This window comes from Sturnira hondurensis, unplaced genomic scaffold (assembly GCF_014824575.4).
Source record: "Sturnira hondurensis isolate 20B ecotype Veracruz unplaced genomic scaffold, ASM1482457v3 Scaffold0025395, whole genome shotgun sequence".
NCBI classification, from domain to species: Eukaryota; Metazoa; Chordata; class Mammalia; order Chiroptera; family Phyllostomidae; genus Sturnira; species Sturnira hondurensis.
Genome location: NW_028098026.1, coordinates 680,542 through 694,976, shown reverse-complemented (window position 1 = coordinate 694,976; position 14,435 = coordinate 680,542). Strand labels below are relative to the sequence as shown.

At 51.0% G+C, this 14,435-nt stretch overlaps 1 protein-coding gene across 5 annotated transcripts; it reads right to left on the bottom strand.

Annotated features, from left to right (window-relative positions):
* Nucleotides 1-4,868: 4,868 nt before the first annotated feature.
* On the bottom strand, nt 4,869-14,169 carry HAUS5 (HAUS augmin like complex subunit 5). Of its 5 annotated transcripts, XM_037039625.1 has the most exons (19): nt 14,032-14,169; nt 13,239-13,301; nt 13,113-13,145; nt 12,967-12,991; nt 12,240-12,345; nt 12,002-12,161; nt 10,829-10,898; nt 10,655-10,737; nt 10,081-10,138; nt 9,802-9,926; nt 9,534-9,597; nt 9,292-9,422; nt 8,923-9,085; nt 8,625-8,705; nt 8,378-8,523; nt 8,017-8,128; nt 7,806-7,938; nt 5,702-5,834; nt 4,869-5,491 (listed from the first exon to the last, which is right to left on the bottom strand). In XM_037039625.1, the coding sequence occupies exons 1-19, from the start codon at nt 14,127-14,129 to the stop codon at nt 5,389-5,391; spliced, it is 1,887 nt and encodes a 628-aa protein (XP_036895520.1). In that variant the 5' UTR covers nt 14,130-14,169; the 3' UTR covers nt 4,869-5,388. The 5 variants fall into 5 exon arrangements, with proteins under 5 accessions (XP_036895520.1, XP_036895518.1, XP_036895517.1 ...); XM_037039623.1 differs by having other exon boundaries at nt 12,002-12,345; XM_037039622.1 differs by having other exon boundaries at nt 7,806-8,128; nt 9,292-9,597.
* Between the last annotated feature and the right edge of the window lie 266 nt (nt 14,170-14,435).

Sequence of the window (14,435 nt, the reverse complement as noted above, 5' to 3'; positions counted from 1 at the left end):
CATTATTAATTAGAGTTCATATTTTATTTAGCTTTCCCTAGTGTTTACCTGATCTCCCTTTTTTGTTTAAGCATTCTAACCAGGATACCACCTTACATTTAGTTGTATTTCCTTCGGCTTCTCTGCTTGTGACAATTTCTTACACTTTCTTTGTTTTTTATGACATCAGTAGTTTTGAGGAGAACTGGTTGGGTATTTTGTAGAATCTTCCTCATTTGGGATCTGTCTGATGTTTTTCTCATCATTAGACTGGGTTTATGGGTTTGTTTTTTTGTGTGTGTGTGTGTGTTTTTTTTTTTTTGCAGGGTGGGGGAGACCACCTAAGTAAAGTGCAGTTTTCATCATATTGTATTAAGGATACATGCTATCAACATGACGGACCACTGTTCATGTTAAATTTGATCTCCTGGCTAAGGTAGTGTTTGTCAGCTTTTTCCACTAAATGCTTACTTAAAAAAAATAAAACCAACTCCTTTTTCATGCTCTTTGGAAGAAAGTCATTATCCACAGGCCACACTTAAGATATGGAATATCTACATAAATTATTTGGAATTTTTCTGCACATGGGATTTGCCTATTCTCTCCCCTTTAATTATTAAATTGTATCAGTTTGGACTTGTGGATCTGTCATACTCTGAGTTGTAATTCAGTCCTACTGTGTTTTCTTGCTCAAATTGTTCCAGCTTTTAAAATCTTGTCTTTTTAAATCTATACATCTCCTTCCCCTTGCCTTTTTCTTCTTTCCTCCCTCTCTCTGTCTCTCCTCTCCCCATTTTTGGGCATTTCCCCCCCCAATTTTTAGAGAGAGGGGATGGGAAGGAGAAAGAGTGGGAGAGAAACATCAATGTGTGGTTGCCTCTCATGTGTCCCCTACTGGGGACCTGGCCTGCAACCCAGGCCTGTGCCCTGACTGGGAATTGAACCTGCGACCCTTTGCTTCACAGGCCCGTGCTCAATCCACTGAGCTACACCAGCCAGGGCTTGGGCCTTTTATTTGTTGAAAAAAATGTATCAGTTTTCCTACAGGATGTGTCATATTTTGGATTCAACTAATTACATTACACTGTTTCACTTGTTCCTCAATACTCCCTTCCCCTTTTCTTACATATTGTAGTGACAGGTAGAAGCTTGATCAAATTTAGGTTTAATTTGGTGAAAGAATACCTCATAGGTAATGCTGTTGCAATATATCCCATTGTATCCCATCAGCACAGGTCTGGCTGTCCTCCTTTGGTCATGCCAGGATTGATCAGCAGTGTCATTCTCTTTCAGCCATTTTATGAAGCCAATCAATGTTTCTGTTGGGAACAAGAAAAACAGTCTCAGCCCCAAGGAGCCTGCGTCCCTAGCAAACATCCTGTAAGTTGATTGCCATCTGTTTAGTTTCAAAATTTTCCTTTCAGTTGAGTCAGACCCCACCCTGTTCCCGCACACAGGCTCTGTAAGCCAATAGCTAACCGCCACATCTGCTTTTGTGCAATGCTTGCTTGCTTGCCTCTATATAAGGACTTAGCTGTAAGCGCTGGGTGCGACTCTCGTTTGCAGCCCCTGCAGGCATCGTGTCTCCGGACACTTTGAGAGTTCGCCCCTATGCAGGTTAAACTTGGCCAATAAAGTAACATCTTTGAAATCCTGAAAGTCTCCGACATTTGTTCTCAAGGTTGGTGGATGCAACAGTTTCCAGTAATAGTTTTAGCAGCCCTTGGCCACCATTACCTGTATCTACTACTTCATTCATCTATACAATGTAGTGCTTTTTTAATTTTATCATTCTCTTTGTGATTATAGTGATTCTTTCATATAATTCCCTACTCATCAGGAATTTTGTTACTTGTGCATAGGCAGGAGAGAGAGAGACCATGCTTTGCTTATTTCCCTATTTTATGAAAAAAATTCAAAATGAGTTGGCTAGGAACCAATATTTTAAAATATTTTTTCTTTATTTTTAGAGAGAGGGGAAGGGAGGGGGGGAGAGAGGGAGAGAAACATCGATGTGTGAGAGACATCAATCAGTTGCCTCTTGATTCCCCCAACTGGGGACCTGGTGCACAACTGTGGCATGTGCCCTGACTGGGAATTGAACTAGTGACCTTTTGGTTTGCAGGCCAGCACTCAATCCACTGGGTCACACCAGCTAGGGCCCTAGCAATAGAGAAAAGCCCCTTTTCCGCTAGCCTAAGAACGCCCCGTAGGAGAGTCTAACTTCCGCATTCCGCTTCTGTAACCTCCTTCTGCCCTGCAGCCAAAGAGAGCCACGGCACCTCAGATATCCCCAAATAAGGAAATAGAACTAACTTCCGCATTCTGCTNTGGGAGAGAAACATCAATGTGTGGTTGCCTCTCATGTGTCCCCTACTGGGGACCTGGCCTGCAACCCAGGCCTGTGCCCTGACTGGGAATTGAACCTGCGACCCTTTGCTTCACAGGCCCGTGCTCAATCCACTGAGCTACACCAGCCAGGGCTTGGGCCTTTTATTTGTTGAAAAAAATGTATCAGTTTTCCTACGGGATGTGTCACATTTTGGATTCAACTAATTACATTACACTGTTTCACTTGTTCCTCAATACTCCCTTCCCCTTTTCTTACATATTGTAGTGACAGGTAGAAGCTTGATCAAATTTAGGTTTAATTTGGTGAAAGAATACCTCATAGGTAATGCTGCTGCAATATATCCCATTGTATCCCATCAGCACAGGTCTGGCTGTCCTTTGGTCATGCCAGGATTGATCAGCAGTGTCATTCTCTTTCAGCCATTTTATGAAGCCAATCAGTGTTTCTGTTGGGAACAAGAAAAACAGTCTCAGCCCCAAGGAGCCTGCGTCCCTAGCAAACATCCTGTAAGTTGATTGCCATCTGTTTAGTTTCAAAATTTTCCTTTCAGTTGAGTCAGACCCCACCCTGTTCCCACGCGGGCTCTGTAAGCCAATAGCTAACGGCCACATCTGCTTTTGTGCAACGGCTTGCTTGCTTGCCTCTATATAAGGACTTAGCTGTAAGCACTGGGTGCGACTCTCCTTTGCAGCCCCTGCGGGCACCATGTCTCCGGACACTGAGAGTTTGCCCCTGCGCAGGTTAAACTTGGCCAATAAAGTAACATCTTTGAAACCCTGAAAGTCTCCGACAATTAAACTTGGCCAATAAAGTAACATCTTTGAAACCCTGAAAGTCTCCGACATTTGTTCTCGTGGTTGGTGAATGCAACAGTTTCCAGTAATAGTTTTAGCAGCCCTTGACCACCATTACCTGTATCTATTACTTCATTAATCTATGCAGTGTAGTGCTTTTTAAATTTTATCATTCTCTTTGTGATTACTAGTGATTCTTTCATATAATTCCCTACTCATCAGGAATTTTGTTACTTGTGCATAGGCAGGAAAGAGAGAGACCATGCTTTGCTTATTTCCCTATTTTATGAAAAAAATCCAAAATGAGTTGGCTAGGAACCAATATTTTCAATATTTAAAAATATTTTCTTTATTTTTAGAGAGAGGGGAAGGGAGGGGGAAAGAGGGAGAGAAACATCGATGTGTGAGAGACATCAATCAGTTGCCTCTTGACTCCCCCAACTGGGAACCTGGTGCACAACTGTGGTATGTGCTCTGACTGGGAATTGAACTAGTGACCTTTTGGTTTGCAGGCCAGCACTCAATCCACTGGGCCACACCAGCTAGGGCCCTAGCAATAGAGAAAAGCCCCTTGTCCGCTAGCCTAAGAACGCCCCGTAGGAGAGTCTAACTTCCGCATTCCGCTTCTGTAACCTCCTTCTGCCGTGCAGCCAAAGAGAGCCACGGCACCTCAGATATCCCCAAATAAGGAAATAGAACTAACTTCCGCATTCTGCTTCTGTGACTCGCTTGCTACATAGACAGGAAGACCCTGCAGACTATATAAACCCCAAGAACCCTTTGTTCAGGGCTCAGAATTTGGAGATCACCCCGCTCTGGGCCTGTGCACGTAAATAAAGATCATGCTCCTGAACCCTCAGTGTCTGGTCGCTTCATTTTTCTGTAACACTAGTACCTTTCAAAGGTGACCAACGAGGTGTGTGTGTATAACTGAAAACCAGTGGGGTCCTACCACACTCTGCCAATAGGCAAAACTCTAGAGGCAGAGTTTGGTGGGAAGGGAAAGTCATCTTTTATTCAAAGGCTATACAGCTTGAAATAATGACAGGTTTCTGCTTCAAAGCTCATTTCCTTTAAGACACCCAAAGAAAATCACTCTGCCACCCTCTGCCAGCTTAGTTCAAGGCTGTGCCAGGAACCTCTTCTCCCACTCTAAAGTACCGTCTGTGAGAAATGCAGGTGGCTTAGCTTGTTTCCAGTTGCTGTCTGGCTTCAGGCATCTTTCAGAGTCTGTGTCTGGGCACAGACTACTCGTCACTCAGTGTCCTCTTCCTCCAGTCACTTCCCTCTGCTTCCCTCCAGTGCATCTGTGTGCCTGGCTGGGCAGGATGAATGATTCTGATGAATCAACACAACTGGGTAACCCTACCACTTTCATCCTGTACAGTGTACCCTGGACAATACAGGGCTGAACTGTAGAGGTCCACTTACATGTGGATTATTTTCAATAATACATACAGTACTGTAAATGCATTTTCTCTTATGATTAAAAAATAAATTACTTATTTAGTTTTAGAGAGAGGGGAAAGGGAGAAGGAAACATTAATGTGTGGTTGCTTCACACCCTCACACCCACTGGGGACCTGGGCTGAACCAAGGCATGTGCCCTGACTGGGAATCGAACCTGCGACCCCTTGGTTCACAGGCTGGCACTCAATCCACTGAGCCACACCAGCCAGGGCCTTTATGATTTTCTTAATAACATTTTTTCAGTGTAGTTTATTGTAAGAATATAGTGTATAATACATGAAACATACAAAATGTTTATTAATTGACTTTATATTATCAGCGAGGATTCTTTCCGGTCAAGAGCAGACTATTAGTAAAATTTTGGAGCAGTCAAAAGCAAAAGTTGTACGTGGATTTTCAATTGTGCCAGGGGGCTGATGTCCCTAAAAACAGCTGTCTGTTTCATTGTTCCTTAAAGTGGGGACTTTTGTCCATTTTGTTTAGTGCCGGATCCTCAGTGTTTACAACAGGTGCTCAATTACTTTAGGCTGAGGGTGAAAGTGATGAGGGGAGTTTCATGGGGACCTTCAGTCGGGTCCAGAGCACCACATTGGCTTCGGTGGGATGACAGGACAGGAGTAAGGCAGTTGAAAGGAACAGCAGCGTAGCCTGTGAGAGGGTGGCAGGTGCGGGTAGAAACAATGGGTGACACACCCAGGCAATGCTGTCTTCCATAGTGGGGGTGTTGAGGCGTGAGCGTGAATAAATGTGCTCTTGACTCCTGTTTGCGTCCCTTCTTCATCTGCACAGCTACTACAGGGTGCCTTGGGCTTGGACCCAGCGCAGCTGCCACTGGGGCAGAGATAGGCCCTGGCAGAGCTCCCCAGAGAGGGCAACTTGGCCTGGCTGATCCCACCTGGGAAAAAGGATGATATCAGAGGAAAGGCCTGGGTCCTCAGACCCTTGGGTACAGACCAGTACCCAAGCCCATGGTATGGGCTTCCCTATACCATGCCTGTCTATCACCAGCCCCTTCCCTTTCCTCCCTGCTAACCCCCCTGCGTTTGGCCTGTTCCGCCCTGCTTAGTCCTACCCCCATCACCAGTTCTCCACAACCCCATCTCACCAGTCCCCCACAACTCTCTGCAGCTCGGGGATTCGCTCCAGAGCTTGTTTCAGCAGGTTCTCCAGCTGCTTCAGAGCCTTCCCCAGATTCTCTTTCTGCTCCTTTTCTTGGGATGCATGGATCTGCAGCAACTCTGCAGGTTAGAAGCCCAGGAGGAAGCACTGAATCCTCTGGTTCTCTGGTGCCTTTTAGCCAATGGGTTACCAAATACACCTCCACTTACCTAGTCTTGACCTCAGCATCTCTCCCAAACCTTTCCTTCCTCCCAGGTCCTCATCGCAGGGATAAGCCCACTGTCTCCTCCCTGCCCAACCTCATCGTGGATGCTTACCTTCCCCCTGACAGACCATCAGTCTCCATGGCCCATCCCTCAGCTTCCTCCCCCTTCCCTACTCAGCCCCCAATCCCAGCCTCCCTCCCAGGTTCCAGGCCTCGGCCTGCCAGTCTGCTCCATCCTCTACATGACAGACAAAGTGATCTTCCCGAAGCCTAACCTGATCCTTTCCCTTTCTTATTTGGAACCCTCCAAGGCTCCCCAGTGTCCCTAAGACAGAGTCCAAACTCTTCAGCATTGTACTTGAGGGTTTGCATTGTATGGCACTGCTTACTATTCCTCAGCAAAACCTCACCTACCCCCGAAGGACCGCTTGAGACACCATCTTTCCTCCTGGTAGCCCTTCCCAGCATTCCTCACCCCAAGGCTTCCTCCTCAGACTGCCGTAGCCTTTCACTCTAGCACTGTTTTCCCCTGGGGACTGCGATTAGGTCTAGTCCTGCTCCACAGACCCAGAACAGGCCCAGCTTAGAGCAAGTGCAGACTGGCAGTGTGATCAGACCCCTTGGGCCCGAATCCTGACTCCAACCTATCCTTGCCTCGTGACATTGGGCATAACACTTGCCCTTCTGTGGTCAGGTGACTTTATCTGAGCCACAGGCTAGTGGAGTGGGGGCAGATTGGAGCACTTGGGAGATGGGACCCAGGCTTGCTGACAGGTTGAAGTTGGGTGGGTAGGGTTAGCGGACTGGGAGGAATTAAGGGTGACTCCTAGGTTTCTGGCTTTGGCACCTGGATAAGGAGGGCAGGATCATTCGTTGAGGGAAGGAAACCAGGCCTAAGAAGAACAAAACTGCTTTTGAAGCACAGAGAACCAAGTCCCACTGACATTCCACAATGCCTGGGAGGTGGGATGCAGCTGTGCTGGCTCTTGGACCATTCCTGCACAGGGCTGCCTGCCCATCAGAGAGGGGAGAGGCAGAGAGCCTGAAACTCAGAGGCCTGAGAATGGTTTCTTCCTACTTTGCTGATGGCACCCTGATTCATCATTTCACTTCTTTTGTCTATTTATATCTATTTATCCTTTGATTCTTTGCTCTTTGGTTCTAGTATGGGGACATCCCTGGGGCTGGACTGCTCTCCCCTTTCTCCCCACTGAGCTGTTTGGGGGCAGCCCCTGGTAGGTACCCAGTGTTTGCTGGGAGAATCCAGCAATGAACAACTTTTCTGAGTTTCTGTTCCTCATTGGTACACTGAGTCTTACTTCCTTCCCTCATGGTAAGGACTGGAAGACTGCACTAGATCAGACAAAATGATCGCAGTCTCACCAGAGACACAGAGCGCTGACTGCATGTCCTGCATTGTTCAATGCCCTGCTTGGGTCACCTGACTGTGTCTTCCCAGCAACTCTGTAAGGTGCTACCCTTATGCTTACTCCAGGGAGGAGGAAACTGAGGCACAGGGAGATCACACCAGAGGCAGTGCTGAGAGGAGAATCTAGGCAGTTTAACTCTATAGCCCAGCTTTTAATTACTCAAGTGTACTTTTGGATGGTGACAAATGAATATTCGGCAATCAGTGGGCAGCGCCACTTAGTGGTTAGGAGCAAAGACCCAGCAGGAGTCAGACTGCCCAGACTCAAATCCTGGCTCTGCCACCTGGGCGGCCACTGAGGCCCTGTCCATGTGTCTCCCCGAAGAAGGGAGGATGGCAGCACTCAGTGCTCAGAAGGCTCTGTGTCCGCAGTGCATGTGCTTTGTGATTAGTTCTGGAGGCTGATGACCCTGGGAATGGGCAGGAATGCTAGACATGGAAGCAGTGCAGGCCTACCCTGGGTGGATGGTCCAGGTGGTAGGCTGGTCTTCATGTGGAGCTGATCCCAGCACCGGAGACTCCACTGGTCCTGGAAGAACAGAAGGTCCTGGCGAAGAGAAGCAGCCTTTGGGAGAAGCAGCTCTGGAGCCTGGAGGGAGGGGAAAAGGACAATCACCTTAGCTGGGGGTAGGGATGGGAAGATAGGTCCTAGGAGACAGGCACTCACCTTCCCTGTGGGCAGCCCCAGCGTATGGCTAAGCACCATGAGACTGGAGCCCCTTGAGAAAGCAGGATGAAGCTGGTGGATGGATGGCAGGACTGTGGGCAGGGGCTGCAATCTGGGGGGAAAGTCCAGGTTGGGTGCACTAAGAGGGAGCCTTGGGTTGAAGAGGTTGTGGGGGCTGAGGGGTGTGCTTGGGAGGTCCAGGAACTTGGAGCTGGGTCTGGGAACTAGGATTCCAGAGTGGAGCTGAGGACCTACCTGAGGGTGAGATCTGGTAGCCTGGGGACACTGGGATCTGGGATTATTGTTGTGGAGTGGGACAGTTAACCAAGGGAGGGGATATAGGCGATGGCCCTAGTCTCACCCTCTAGGACTGTGCTGGAGCAGGGTGCCCAGCAGAAGGTGGGACAGGTGCTGGGCCTCCTTCTCCAGACACTGAAGCAGCTCCTGGCTCTGTGGTGTCACCGCCTCAGATGTGGGGACCACTTTTCGCTGAACCAGAGCCAGCACCTTTAGGGAAGGAAAAGGATGAGAGGGGCACCCTGAGGCTACCCAGCCCCATCCCCAGGAGATCTGGCCCTACTCAGACCTCACTCCAAATTCCAACTCACCTCCCCCGGGCTCTGGCGCAGGTGCATCTTGCTGGCTGAGTTGCCCTTGATGAGCAGGCGGACCTGTTCCTGTGTCTTCCCCTGGACAGCCAGGAGAACATCAAGACAGGCTGCTTTTCCTTCCCAACTCCCAGCCTCTGGCCCTGGCATCCCCTTCCCACAGGTCTGCTTCCTCTTGGGAGACTCACCCTGGGCCTCTGCCCTAACTAGGGAGCCCAGTTCTGGATCATAAAGGCTCCCAGCCTCACTTTGACCCTCCACCAGCCCCTGCCATTTCTCCCAGAGACCTGCTTCTCACCACCAGCTGGCACCAGTGCAGGATTCGTTGCTGTTTGGCCTGCAGCTCCTGCAGCAGAAGCTGCCGCAGTCCAGCAGCCTCCTGCAGCTCCTGGCTCTGGGCACACAGGGCCTTGAGCTCTGCCCGCAGGCCACAGTCTCGGAGCCCCAGCACCAATGCTTGCCTGGGGGACAAGCAGAAGAAAGCAATGGAGAGGAAGGTGACTAAGAACCCACAGTGGAGGAGGGGAGATGGAATTTGCAAGGATGCACAAGGCAGCCCCAAATGCATGGAGGCAGAGACGAGAGCCACAAGGACAGAATAAATCCAGTATCCTGAGACCCCAGGGAGAGAGACGGCCTAGAGGCCTCTGTCCAGGGAGCCCCTCACCTCTTGCAGGATCCCAGGGTACATCTCTCCACCTCCTCCATTAGGCTCTGGAGGCGCCGGGTCAGGATTTGATGCTCCTTCAGGAGGAGGCCCCGCTGGGTGACCAGCACACTCACAGCTTGCCAGCCCTCCTGGGGCAGGGATACAAAGTCAGGGTGGCCACTGTCCCTGGGGGTGAGGGGATTGAGTGAGTCTTGAGATGAGAAGGGGATAGAGCCTGGGAAGGGTGCCTGGGGGGTCACCTGGATGAGATGCACCACGGACGGCAGGGCCTGGCTGGCATCTGATTGGTCTGGTACCTGGGACCTGTGGGGGTGGGGGTGAAACTGCTAAGGGAGGGGCACTGTCCCCTTGTTGGACCCTTGAGAGCAATCGGTGTCAGCCCACCTGAGTTTGATCCCTGGATTTCAGGTCTGACCCTATCAGCAGATCACTGTGCCTGGTTTCGACCCTATCCCAGGTTACCTAGCCACCCGCCCTGCCTGCCTATGGAAGCACTCTACCACACACCTGGCTATCTCTGTATCTTGGAGCCTCTCTGGACTGCACAGGGACCGAATTTCTGCCTCCCGTTCTGCAGCCAGGTGTTCCAAGGCGGCCAAGACGTGGCCTGGAGGGTGGTTTGTCAGCAGAGTCTGGTGCAGGGAAGAGTGAAGTCAGGGCAGGCTGGGGGCAGGGGTGTGAGCTGGGACCACATGAGGATGGGGCAGGAATGAAGCATCAGGTACTGGTACCCTGAAGTTTGATCATGGGCCAGTGGGTGTGGCCTTTCCTGAGAGCCCCCCTTACCTCCACTGAGCTAAGCCACTGCTGGTAGGAAGTTCCAAAGTGGTCTTCTTGAGGTGTTCTGTGGGGTTGCAGGAGGGGGAAGAGAATGTTACAAGACAACGAATTATCCCCCTGATGATCACCACCACCCTAAAAGGTAGGAGCTATCTCTGTCCCCAGTTTACAGATGAGGAAAGCAAGCTCATCTCTGCTTACTATTTCCCTCTTGTACCAACTTGCTGGCCATGGGCCCTTTCACACGTGCTGCTTGCTTGGAATGCCCTGTCTACCTTTTACCTTTGCTAGGCTTCCTGACCAGAAAATCCATCCTCCCTGTTTCCTTAGCTGGGTAGAGCGTCTCCTCTCAGTACCCAGAGCCTCTCAGGCTTCCTCACCTGCCAATAGTCCTAACCATGTGGGTTGTCAATGTCTGTGATGAGTTTGTCTCTGCCTCCTCCCAGCCTGGGAGTCCTGTCAGAGCAGCCCCTGGGGCTAACACAGCCCAGAGGCCCAATGTCCGAGGAATTAACAGACAAACAACCCTTCCCAAGGCCTAGGTTCTTCGCAGGACTTCTGAGGGCTGGGTGACACTCACGGGGTGCTTCTTCCTTTAGTCTGAGGAACCAGAAGGTTTTGCAGGAACTGAGTCCGGAGGCTGCACACTGTTCGGACATCACTCTGGGAAGAGGATGGGACATTACGGGGAACCAGGGGGCCCGGTCGACCTGACCCCAAACCTGCCCCTCCCCCCACGGCCCAGGACTCTTACCAGGACCGTAGGCTCTAGGCCCAGGTTTGCTGATGTCAAGGGTCCAAAGGTTACATCCATTTTAGCCTTCCTGGAGAGAGGAGTGCATTTGGGGCTGGAGGCCCTGGAGGGAGCTGAGAGAACAGATCTCTGTGTCCCCCTCCTGCTGCCAGCAAAGCCAGTCACAGGGATCACTGAGCCTGAATCTCAGGAACCACATCCAAAATTAGGCCACTGTCATTTTCTGGCTGGATGATTCCGTTGGCCTCCTCACTGGTCTCCCTGCCCTCACTCTCTACAGTCTGTTCTCCAACCAGTAGTTAAAGTGATTCTGTTCAAACCTCAGACAGATCAGGTCACTGTTCTACTTAAAACTCTCAAAACAATGTGATATGTCCCCGTCACCCTCAGAATAGTAACAATGGAAACTCTGCTATTAAGTGATTTAACTTAATTGTCATATGTACCATATCAAGTAGGTAATATTATCCCCGATTTATAGATCTTAGAAACTGAGGCACAAACTTTGCCCAAGGTCACACAGCTGTAAGTGATCAAGCCAGGGCATGAACTCAGCCTCCGAGTTCAGTGCTTCAACGCCAGTGCTTCTGCGGTGCTATGTGGGCCTCTCCAACCTTACCTCCTCACTCACTCCCTTTTGCCCGTGATGCTTGGGCTGAACTGCCCTCCTGGCTGTTCTTCCCATAGGCAACCTCAGGGCCTCTGCTCTGGCTGTCTGTCTTCATCGAAATTCCTTCTCCAAGTCACGTCACCTCCTCAGAGAGGCCTTCTCTGACCATCCCACCTAGAGGACCATGTCCTTCTCCCCTTCTATTGTATCACCTTTTCTTCAAAGCACTTATCTCTACCTGCAATTGCAGGGTTTGTTTGCTTTCTAGTTTACCATCTGCCTCCTCTGCATCAGAGTGTAAGCTCCATGAGGGCAGCGTTGTGCCTTGTTTACCCTTGTTTCCCAGCAGTGGTATTCTAGGTATACAGGTACTACCATTCTAGGCACAGATACAGGTAGCTGAGATGTCAAAACTTCCCTGGTCTTATGGACTTGAAATCCTAAGGAGTGGAGCTCAGAACTTTAGAACTCAAGAAGGGGTCAGGGCAGAGTACTGAGGTTTCCGAAGAAAACATCTCTCCACCCAGCCTGGTGCAGGCAGTCTGCGGGTACTTGACACCCACCTTTCCATGTCCTGCAGGTGCCTGAGCTGATTCTGTAGCCACTGCATGGGCTGTTGGAGTCCACGCTGCTGTCTTCGCATGGCCCCAGCTTGGGCCCGGAGGAGGAGAGCATGCCGCTGAGTGTCTTGCATGCTCTGTAGTGCCTGCTCCATGGCTATGTCTGTGTGAGGAATAGGCATGGCCATGAGTACCTCCCCAACACCAGTTCTGCTGCCCATCATCCAGCCCTGCGAATCACCCTGAGCCTCGGTCTCCTGATCCATCAGCTCCAAGCTCTGATCTAACTCCTGGATCTCTCTCCGTAGGCGGGCGACAGCAGCTTCCAGCTCCAACTTCCGACAGGCCTGGTGGGATCAGGTACAGGGTCAAGTAAATAACCTGGCTGCGGCTCAGCCTGGCCTGATCGTCCTTTGTGGAGCACCAGTCGTCTTTTCATCTGCCCAGCAGGGTGGCAGAAGATTTCTCCTAGGCAGTTAACTATGTCTGAACCTCTAGGCCCAGAGGAGCACTAGGGTGCTGCTATCCTGGCCCCAGTCCTTCCTCCTGACATTATATCACACTCCCAATGTGTTTCTTGTCTCTGAATTGATGATGAATCACATCTCTGTTCCAGGCCTTATTTCCTCATAAGGTCCTCATCTAGGAGTCCTGAGGTCTTCTGAAAGCATTCCCCTAGATGTCACCTGGACCGTTGGCACACACTGAGTCCCCTCAGGATCTCTCCCAAACTAGTCCATTCTCCCATCTACCCTCACCAGATTTGGTGCCTCATAGCTATGTCCTCCCCTTCCCTCCAGTTCATCCTGTCTCCCCTTGGACTGTAACTCTATGAATGCATGGATCAAGGCTGTTTTGTGATCCACTATCCCCATTATCATCCAACGCAAGGCTAAGCCAAGAGCAGAAGATCTACAGGTTCTCTTTTTGGAGGAAAGAAAAGCCTGGTAAAAGCACATGCTTCTTACCTCTGGACTGGACTGATGGCCATACCTGAGGAAATGAGACCAGAGTTAGGGGATGACAGAGGCTTCCAGAAGGTGTGAGGCTGTGATGGGGACAGGGCTAGATGAGACTGGGGAAGATGGAAGGGATAGTTTTGAGGACCAGTTACCAGAGTAGGTTTCCCCGGATCTTCTTGACGTTCCTACATTGGAGAGGTAGGAAGGAAGAGGAGTCACTGTGGGACTTGTCTGTGTCCCCTGCCCTGCCATAGCCTCCCTTATGCAGTCAGGCTCACCTCTGGCTGTGCACATGCCTTAAGACATAGGCCCAGATGTCAGTCCCCTGGCCCAGACACAACCTGTGGGGAGAGCACGTAAGGGTATGCCTGAGGCATCACACAGGGTGGAGGATCTTCATGCCCGGAGTGGTGGAGGGGGAGAAGGGCTTTACTAGGGAATTCTTAATTCCCTGGGGGAGGGAGGATTCATATTTTGAGGGCCAAGATATTCTTTCCTGGGAGGGTCATGGAGAAGGTGGGATTCTCACTGGGCGTGGGGGTAGTCTTATTCCCTGGTGGGGTGCTTCCTTTCTCCGTGGAGGGGCTAACTTCCAGTCACTTCCAGAGGTGGGGGTGAGGGGTATACTGCCAGGAAGTGCTCTGTCGTTAAAGTTTGAGAGCTATCACTCATACAGATTTAATCTCCGGTGGGTAGGGTCCTCACTGGCGGGGCTGGGTGGTGGGTGAGTGGGGAGGTGCTGCAGGGAGGCCTTCCCTACCCAGGAGATCCTATTTACAAATGTGAGGCTTTAATGTCTCACGGAGGACCCTCACCGGTGCCAAGGACCTCTGGGTGCCCTCACGGGGTGCGGGTGGCGTGTGAGGGTTACCGTTAGAAGGCGCTCACTCAGATGCAATACCCTCTTACTGGGTAAACTACTCGGGGGGCGGGGTGAGGGGCGGGCCCTTGGAGGTCATTCTCCATGGCCCGGAGGAGGAGGAGGAAGGCGCATCTTCAGTAAAGATGAGGTTGTCTCTCCCGCAGACACTCTCCCAGGCTGGGGGATCCTCATTCCTGAACGACCCTCACCTGCGCAGCGTGGACTCCGGCAGCCGGGCAGCCTCCGGCGCCTCCATCTCTTCCGCCGCCCAGCAAGCCAGTTCCCGCGCTTCCTGCACGACCTCCATAACGGCGCCGCGGCTGCCACCTCCCACACTCACTTCAAATGCGGCGCCCACCTCTGACGTCACCAGAGCGCGCCCGGACGGTGACTGGGATCCGTCGCTAGGCAAACCGTGGCATCCCGGCTTTGCAGGGTTTCGGAGACACCTTGCCTTTCGCACTTCTCCGCAATGAATCCCTTTGAATGAAGATGAAAGGGGCGTGGACAAAACAGTGGAGTCCACTTGCTTTCTGCTTCCTCCCTCTCACTACCAGCTTATCCCTAAGAGGCAAAAGGCCCCTAATGTCTCGATTGATTTTCTTGACAAAAA